This window comes from Oncorhynchus clarkii, chromosome 17, assembly GCF_045791955.1.
Source record: "Oncorhynchus clarkii lewisi isolate Uvic-CL-2024 chromosome 17, UVic_Ocla_1.0, whole genome shotgun sequence".
NCBI classification, from domain to species: Eukaryota; Metazoa; Chordata; class Actinopteri; order Salmoniformes; family Salmonidae; genus Oncorhynchus; species Oncorhynchus clarkii.
The window spans coordinates 44,188,483-44,198,297 of record NC_092163.1 but is presented as its reverse complement, the minus strand read 5'-3'; the positions used below and the strand labels follow the sequence as shown (position 1 = coordinate 44,198,297).

The following is a 9,815-nucleotide window of genomic DNA, read 5'->3' as shown; positions in this document are numbered from 1 at the left end:
AGAACTTCACTGTGAATACGTTATGGCGAAGTAAAAAATAAAAAAAATAAAATTCTTACTGTTACCAACCAATAGTGATGTATTTACACATCATCGCACACGGGCCTATTACCCTTCATGGTTAAACTGCCGTTATGATTACAGTAAATCCTGGATGGGTGAAAGGGATTATCAGTCAGATTTTGTTTAACCAAATACAGCTCTGAATTAGCAGTGGTCATTGTTTCCCAGCCCTATTTCACTATGACTTAAGGGATTGCAAGTTATCCAATTTAGAATAAATTGAAAAGACATACATTTGCAATGCAGACGGAGCTACCCAAATCTTTCAATCTGTGACTCAGATTTTCATCCCGAGTCACAAATTTCCATCTTAAGAACAATTGAATGACTAAGCTTTGATTTACACATCAATCCCTCCATCTCCCATCCAAGAATCTAGCATTCAGTGAGCCACAATCAAAAGTAAATTAAACATAATTCAAAACAATCCAAAAAGTTATACCCAGGGAAACCTGTTACCAAATGTTTAATTCAATCACTTCAAACAGTTTAACAGAAACAAATACAAAGTAGTTGAGTTACCACATTCTACTCAACATGCAGTGTGACAGCTACTTCCTGTATGAATTCTACTTCAGAATTTATGGGGGAAATAATTGCCAAGTGGACTGAAAACATTTTTCTAAATCAATCCTTTAACTCATTTGACAATGCTGCATGTAAATTTAAACAAATTAAAACAGGACACATTTGGTAAAATAAAGACAGTAATTTGTGAATGATACAGTTTGCAAAGACGGAATTGTTTCAAAGATGGATAGACACGGCCGTTTCACTTCATAAAAAGGAAGAAAGAAAAAACAAATCTAAAAGATTATTTAAAAATGAAACGCACTCATCCAAAACCTGATTCAATACAAGAGACATCCTCAGGGTTGGACTTCAGACTGTCACTCACTTTCTCTCCGTGGTCCTAGAGCGGCTGGGGGAAAAACAAGGATCTGTCAGAAACAATAACTTGCACTACAATCCAATGCCCACAGCCCTACAAATACAGTGGGGTCCGAAATTATTGACTACCTTGATAAAGACGAGCAAAAATGACTGCGTAAAGACATTTTACATTTAGAGGATGCTCTTATCCAGAGCGACGTCCAGTATTGTGCATACTAGGGCTAACCCAATTTAGTCGACTTTGCGATTGCTTGGTCAAAAACTGTTGGTCGACCGAGATTTCTGTAGGCGAGCAGTCAAATAGATTTTTTTTTAATTTACTTTACCTTTATTTACCTAGGCAAGTCAGTTAAGAACAAATTCTTATTTTCAATGACGGCCTAGGAACAGTGGGTTAACTGCCTTGTTCAGGGGCAGAACGACAGATTTTAAAATTAATTTTTTTAACAGCTCGGGGATTTGATCTTGCAACCTTTCGGTTACAAGTCCAATGCGCTAACCACTAGGCTACCTGCCACCCAACAATGTGGCAGAGGCAGCAGCGGAGTAAAAAGACGAGGAAACAGCCCTTAATTGTCTAAGAAAACTGATTACAGAAGATACCAACTTAATTAGGTCCATAATCAATAGCCTAACTGTTAGCAGGCTTCTTATAGTCGTGGCCCTGTATAACCACCATCGTGTTGTAGGTCTAAGAGCGCGTCCTGTTTAGTCTTAATACCGTAACTTACATAGGCCTATATTTCATAGCAATCATTTATTCGTTAATTTCATCACATTGCATTTCAAAGCATGAATGGCTCGTATGCTATCAAGCATTTGCTTTAAAATGAAATAAAAAGGGAGCTTTGGATAATTAGCCTAAACAATAAATAAACCGCAATTCATGCAACTGTTTTTAGTCGCTGCTGTAATAAAGGCTTTAAAATATTACATATATATCATTTTTTACATTTTATTTTCTTGTTCGAACAGACTGGAACGTTTATCATTTACTTAATGTTGTTTAAACGGTTCCAAATGGTCTTTGGAAATAGATTCATCTAACAGCACCTGTTTGGCAAACAATACACACGCAGCACTTGCTCCTACACCCTAATTTTTCTTGATTTCCAGTAGTTTCTACAATTAAGTCAAATGTCTTTCATACCTCAACTTCCTCTTTCCCTCCTGAGCAACCAGTAAACATTTGCGTTTCTAGTCCCCACCCCCCGCGTCCTCTGCATCCATTTTGCTGTTGCGGTGTTCAGACTTTGTTATAACTCATTTATTGATGTGATGATATGCTATAGGCGAGGCCCTATTGGTGACGTGCATGCAATGCATACATGTTTCACGTAAAGAGAGCAAGGGGTAAGGAATATTTTTCCTAAACAAATTAGCTATTTGGTTAACAGCACTTTTCAGTCAGAAACAAGAAACGAACGTGCTCTAATTACGTTGCAGCTTCAGCCCGGACAACACTGTGCTGCTACCTGTTTGAGTGCCTGTGACGTTCGCCAGTCACAGGCACTCACTGTTTAATTATTTTTGTACACCGCGTGGCCAAGCTCAGTGCATATAGATAATTTTATTCAAACACATTGGGTTTTTGGCTAAAATGTCCCGGTACTGGGTAAAGTTCATGATGCTCTTGAATGGCCATCTCAGTCTCCAGACTTGAAACCCATTGAAAACCTGTAGTTTGAATTGCAGACTGCAGCCCATAAGAACAGACGAAGGCGCTGGAAGGACTATGTATGTAGGAACGGTCTAAGATTCCTTCTAACGTGTTAACCAACTCATAAAACATTTCTGAAAAAGGCTCAGTGGCATCATCCTCACTAGGTGAGGTATTGAAAGGAAATTAAAAACAGGGGTGTCGATAATTGACAACTTTTTTTATTACTTGTTAACCAAAATCTATTTACGTGCAATTGTATTAATATCATTTACAACAATTTTAGAGCGTAGCGCATCAAAATTATTTTATAGCCATTTTTGTGCATCTTCATCAAGGGTGTCAATAACCCCACTGCACCTGTCCATATAGGAAGACGTCTGTTTCTTTGTCTTTGTTTATCCACGGGCGCCATTTAACATCATGAACGCACACTTACCTCCGGGACCGTGAGAAGGATCTTGAAGGTTTATGGTTCCTGTCTCTGGAGATAGACCTATCTCTTCTTCTGTCTCGTGACGGAGACCTAGAGAATAACAAGTCAATTAGAGTGCGTTTCCCGATGTACTCACATGTATTCACACGGTCAGAAATATTACATTTGAACAGTGGTCACTTTAAGCTATAGAGCATCGATTAGTATTGACCACGTCAGAGCCATGTATAAACATTTTATAACAGGCGGCAGTGGGTTCTTTAGATTGGGAGGGCCGAACATTTTTGGAGTAGCATATGAAACGGTACTACGGTATTCTTAAATGTTGGTATCATAAGTACCATGTTGTTTTGGGTCCGTGATATAACCGGTATACTGTGCAACACTATTAGACAAGAAATAATTCCTTAGTCTAGATAGGCTCAGAAATGTGACAAGTCACTCAGCAAATGACAAGTCACTCAGCATCTGAAACCTGACACAGCCCTGCTGGTAGAGCAGGAGTGGAGAGATGGGGCTTTCTTGCACTATAAGACACGGGACCCTACAACATTCATAAAGCGCTTTGTACACCAAAACGCCCAGCCCAGAACCGCTCAAAGTCCCCTAAATAGGGAACTTAACATTATGATGTAAAAATGTTTTTAACCCAAACTATTGCTAATGGTGAACTTTAACAATCAAAATCAAATCTATAGTAAGCCCTGTTCAGCAGGTATGGCCAGATAAGTGTTTATTCCAGTAAAACACCATTTAACATTTGCAGAGACAACAACCTAGCAAATTGCACAGGTTCTCACTCAACTAATAAAGCCTAATATCACGCAAGCCATTTTAGCATTTGAATGCTGAAGGTGCCGAGCAGATGTGCACGATCAGGAACAGGCCGACTAACTTATGTTGGTCAGTACGTAAAGCTGGGCACAGTGCAGTTTGACTAGGCTACTGATATTGCCTGGGGTTGTTCGGCATGCAAAATGACTTGTAGATCAATGACTGGCAAGAGTTACATGCAGTTTGCCACTAAAGTAGAGGATGCGTTAGTGGTCAGTCACAAAAGATGAGGTATTTTCAGAAGGTGGAAATAATGTAATATGAACTTGTATTTTAAAATCATGGACCAATGCAGATTGGTGAATCTTTACATCCCTACTAGTTAGATAGCTACCACAAATCTTTTAACTTCTTGGTGACAGGGGGGCAGTTTTGAGTAGCTTGGATGAATAAGGTGCCCAGAGTAAACTGCCTGATACTCTGTCCCAGATGCTAATATATGCATATTATTAGTAGTATTGGAGAGAAAACACTGACGTTTCTAAAATTGTTTGAATTATGTCTGTGAGTATAACAGAACTCATATGGCAGGTGAAAACCTGAGAAAAATCCAACCAGGAAGTGGGAAATCGGAGGCTTGTAGTTTTTCAGCTCTTTGCCATTCCAATATACAGTGTAAATGGGGTCATATTGCACTTCCTAAGGCTTCCACTAGATGTCAACAGTCTTTAGAACTTTGTTTGAGGCTTCTACTGTGAAGTGGGGGCGAATGAGAGGGGATTGGCCAGGTGACTGGCAGAGTGCCACAGGAGTGCCACGGGAGAGTTAGCTCTCATTCCATTGCTTTTCTACAGACATGGGAATTCTCCGGTTGGAACATTATTGAAGATTTATGATAAAAACATCCTAAAGATTGATTCTATACTTAGTTTGACAAGTTTCTACGGGCTGTAACGGAACTTTTTGAACTTTTCGTCCAACTGGACCTGCACGTGCGTTTGGATTTGTTTACCAAACGCCCTAACAAAAGAAGCTATTTGGACATAAATTATATACTTTATCAAACATTTATTGTGGAACTGGGATTCCTGGAAGTGCATTCTGATGAAGATCAGAATGCAGCTATTTCTGACTAATGTTGACTACACAATATGGCGGATATCTTTTTGGCTGCTTTGTCATCTGAACGCTGTACTCAGATTATTGCATGGTTTGCTTTTTCCATAAAGTTTTTTTGAAATCTGACACAGCAGTTGCATTAAGGAGAACTATATATCTAATTCCACATGTAACACTTGTATTTTCATCAACATTTATGATGAATATGTCTGTAAATTGATGTGGCTCTCTGCAAAATCACTGCATGTTTTAGAACTACTGAACATAATGTAAAATTATATTTTTTTATACAAATATGCACAAAACATACATGTATTGTGTAACATGAAGTCCTATGAGTGTCATCTGATGAAGATCAAAGGTTAGTGATTATTTTCTCTCTATTTGTGACTCCTCTCTTTGGCTGGAAAAATGGCTGTGTTTTTCTGTGAGTTGGTGGTGACCTAACAATCATTTGTGGTGCTTTCGCTGTAAAGCCTTTTTGAAATCAGACACTGTGGCTGGATTAACGAGAATTTTATCTTTAAATTGTGTAAAATACGTGTATGCTTGAGGAATTTTAATTATGAGATTTTTGTTGTTTTGAATTTGGCGCCCTGCACTTTCACTGGCTGTTGGTACCGTCCCACATATCCCAGACAGGTTAAGGTGTGGAGGCTGGGCAAAGAGGAACACTATGGAGAATGTAGTAGAGGCATTTACGCTCACCTGCTGCGACTGCGGCTGAAGCTCCTCCTCCTAGGAGAGCTGGACGGAGAAGGAAAAAACGTTTTAATACTGGGTATTATTGCATCAATAACACCTGTCAAACATGACATTCCTTATTCCTGAAGAAGCACCATTCCAATCATTACACAATACCACACACAGCCTTCCTCTTTCTGCAGACGGAACAGATCAGGGGATCCTCTGCACCCCTGCTAGAGGACAGAATGCCTGGACAACCAACTGAGGTCAAAATGAGACCTCTTATAAACTCAGGAGACCGGGGAAGTTTAAATGAACACAAGCATATAAACAAAGTGAGACAATGAATTAGAAGCTATAAAATACAAGTATGCAGACTTAAAAGCTACATACCTGTACTGTTTGTTGTACAAACAAAGGGCACATTTTTTAAATCACTACCAATATTGGTCCTCATAAATGGTAATACACAGTTAATGCTAACCAGGACAGCTCCAAGACCCCACAACTTTTGAGTTTCAGGACAAAAGCTTTATTTGTAATCTATGAGAGGGAGATTCTAAATGATAATAATTGTACTCACAAGTTGTTTGAAACTAAATTCAAGCCACACTTTCTATGACTGCCAATTGCATATTGTCAAGCAGCTGTTAAACCAAACCTGTGGTAAGCATGACACTACAAAAAGCAGGAGAAAAGCAACTTACTATTTTTGGGGGTTTGGACAAGATAGAAATGACGCAAGGAAGTCAGACTGATGGCGAGGGAGGTAGAATTTGCAGAGAGGATTTGCCACATGTTGCAAATGTTGGAGTTATGGAGTTGGTTGGCTGGAGGGGGTACAGTAGTTGTAGATTTTCCCTGTCTTTGTGTGGTTGGCCGGGGCCTGCTGTGCTGCTTGTAGGTAGTTGTGTTGATAATTGGGGAAAGTAGTTAAATCGCTGACTGGTCAGAATTGTGAGGTGGGCTGCGACGCTGACGATTGGGTTAAGGTTGGAGGAGGAGGAGGAAGCTGAGAGCTGCAATCTCAGGAACCAATAGGCTGGAGCGGAACATGACGACTGGCCATGCCTGGGTCATGTGACACGGCACCAGCGAAGCTGATTGGGTGGGGCACAGTGATGGCGCTGGTCAGTGGTCACATGATGCTGTAAGAGGACTAGTTGACTGACTGTCTCAGAGGGTGGTGAGAAGAGGCATGGTGATGACTCTGCAACGGGGTTCATTTTTATTAATATAGATCGAAGGCAAAAAAACGAAACTGAGAAAATGAAACAAAACTGACATCCAGATAGCAATTAAATGATCAAACAAGTGCCCCCTTCTTCCGAAATTTGATGGGTGATAAATGTTTATCTTAAAGAATTTACCTTAAATGTATTGCCCAGATCAACAAATGATGCCTGAATTAAACCTTTTGAAATCACCTAAATTTTGACCTGAAAAAGGGACCCAATCCCTCAGATGAGTAAATGATCCTTTCCCAGCTCTGATTGTGTCCATAGTAAAAATGTTATAATGTATCACAGCACTAACCAACCTACAGACAGTGCAGGTGTTTGTCTACCTGCCAAATCCAGCCCACTAAATTGAAATGATAGGACATATGATACAGTTGGAAGGGATGGAAGGGAGGGTGTGGGGTTGACTGGCAAGGTAGGTAGGTTATAAACACTTGTTGGCCTACATGTTAAAGATAAGTGATAATAAATCTAGGTGAAAGGTGATGTATCATACCGGCGTCTGACAGGCGGGCTCCCACGGCGCCTGCTGCTGTAGTCATCACGTCCAGGGCGACGGCTCCAGGAGGGTGGAGGTCCGCGGCTCCTCGAGCGTTTCTCACCATTGGACAACTCAACTCTCACTCTGCAGCCAGACAGAGTCCTGTTCACATAAAGTAATTGCAGAAGCATACTAGTTAGACTGGAATACGGCATATGACTCACTGTTTTGCTCAAGTAATGAACTGAATTTCCCATTCTTGGTGGACAATAATGTATTTAAGTAGTGGCTTACCTCCCATCCAATTCTCTCACAGCATCAGTTGCATCTCGGGGGTCCTCAAACTCGACAAAGGCAAAGCCTGGGGGGTTCCTCGCCACCCACACACTACGCAGGGGGCCATAGTACCCAAACGCCCTCTCCAACTCAGTCTTGTTTCCACTGTTGCCCAAGTTCCCAACATATACCTTACAATCAAGAGGACAATCTCTGAGATGAGCAGGTTCTAAGAGTGAAAGGAAAGAGGAAAATAAGATACCACAAGTACTACATCCAGTCATTCACAATTACATTCATTAGAATTCTACAATTCACATCACTTCCATCGACGTAATTTGTGACAACGCTGTGTTAAGTGGCCAAACGCCCCTAACCAAACTATTTTTTAAATATTTTTTTTTTTACATAACAGACGTTGGGTGCATATCACGTTAGGTAATTACCTCCCATCTTGAAGGATACTTGTTTCCGTTGAAGGGTTGACAAAATATATCAATCTGGAAGAAAGGAGGGAGACTTGATTAGCATTGATTAGTTAACTATATTGTTAGCTAGCAATTTAACGTGCTTAGCTAGCTACCAACAACGCGATTGTTTAAATGTAACTTAATACGATCGCTAGCTAGTTACAGCTTTAAGTAAGTGCATGGATAAATGCATTCATAAATTAGACTGGAAAAATATGTATTGTATTAATCTGGCAGTGCTGCTCATTGTTAGCTTCCATTAGCTAATATTAGCCGTGGATGAGCATTGCGGTTAGCTTAGCAAGATGCTGGCTTTTGTTGACGGTTCAATCGAACTATTCGACTAAAGCAAAACAATTTTACAGTGCATGATGTTTTTAAATCGTAAACGGCTTTCATTCCCACATCCATTAATCACAATTGTACTCGTTATATCTGCGCCAAAGTCTCCCAACACGCTCAGACGATTCTTACCTGCGAGCAGTAGTCTCCACACGGTGTTGGAAAATGGCGTTGAAATGAAATAAATAATCTCAACAGCTCGGGGTCAGTAAAGTGCTTTACCAGTGGCCTATCGCCGTCTACTGGAGTGGAGTATTATGACTACATGACCAAGTGTGTTTTTCTTTTTAAAAAAGAGCTGTGTCGAGACCAGATACCTAAATAACATGTATTTATTTATACAATGGTTATTCTTAAGCATACATTGCAGGGTACGTAATATATAGTTTATCCAGCATGGTGTATAATTAAGAAAAACGGCAAGAGGAGGTGTGGTATATGGCCAATATACTGTATCACGGCTAAGGGCTGTTCTTATGTACCACGCAACGCGGAGTGCCTGGGCACAGTCCTTAGCCATGGTATATTGTCCATATATCACAAACCCCCGAGGTGCCTTATTGCTATAATAAATTGTTTACCAACGTTGCCAGGCAATCAGCATTCAGGACTCAAACCACCAAGTCTATAATTAATCAATAAGGCCCAAGGGGGTGTGGTATTAGATAGAACATCGCTAACCACCTCCGTGTCACCGGCTTCATTACCAAATACATTGCAGACATTATCCCCACAGTGAAGATTCGTTGCTTCCCCAATCAAAAAGCCCTGGATTAAAATTGAGGATTAGCGCTAAACTAAAGGACAGGGCTACCACTCACAGGGTTATCGTAGCCAACCCTGAAGTTACAGCTGAGGACACGAACAAGAAGTCCTGCTACGACGTCTGCAGAGCCATCAAACAAGTAAAGGGACAATATAGGAACAAGGTGGAATCCTATTAAATCATCATCAATCATCAAGTAAGATGGAGCCGACAGATATGGCAGCTCTGCTTCTAACTCCTAAGCAACTTTTACAAGCATTTCGCTACACCCACAGTAACATCTGCTAAATATGTGTATGTGACCAATAAAAATTTATTTGATTAGATTTGCATTGAAAGGCGGGTTATGGCACACATCAACTCCATCATCCCAGACACGCTAGACCCATTACAATTTGCATACCACCCCAACAGATCCATAGACGACATAATCTCAAATGCACACTACTCTGCCCTCACCCACCTAGATAAGAGGAATACCTATTTGAGAATGCTGTTCATTGACAGCTTAGTGTTCAACACATCAACAAGCTTGGGACCCTGGACTGAACACCTCCCTCTGCAACCGGATCCTTGACTTCCTGACGGGCGAACCCCAGGTGGTGA

At 40.6% G+C, this 9,815-nt stretch overlaps 1 protein-coding gene across 1 annotated transcript; it reads right to left on the bottom strand.

Moving 5' to 3' along the window:
• Positions 1–512: 512 nt before the first annotated feature.
• Positions 513–8,621, bottom strand: LOC139370893 (serine/arginine-rich splicing factor 3-like). Its single transcript, XM_071110756.1, has 7 exons — positions 8,576–8,621; positions 8,078–8,131; positions 7,650–7,860; positions 7,371–7,517; positions 5,655–5,693; positions 3,057–3,143; positions 513–985 (listed from the first exon to the last, which is right to left on the bottom strand). The coding sequence occupies exons 2-7, from the start codon at positions 8,082–8,084 to the stop codon at positions 958–960; spliced, it is 519 nt and encodes a 172-aa protein (XP_070966857.1). The 5' UTR covers positions 8,085–8,131; positions 8,576–8,621; the 3' UTR covers positions 513–957.
• Positions 8,622–9,815: the final 1,194 nt, after the last annotated feature.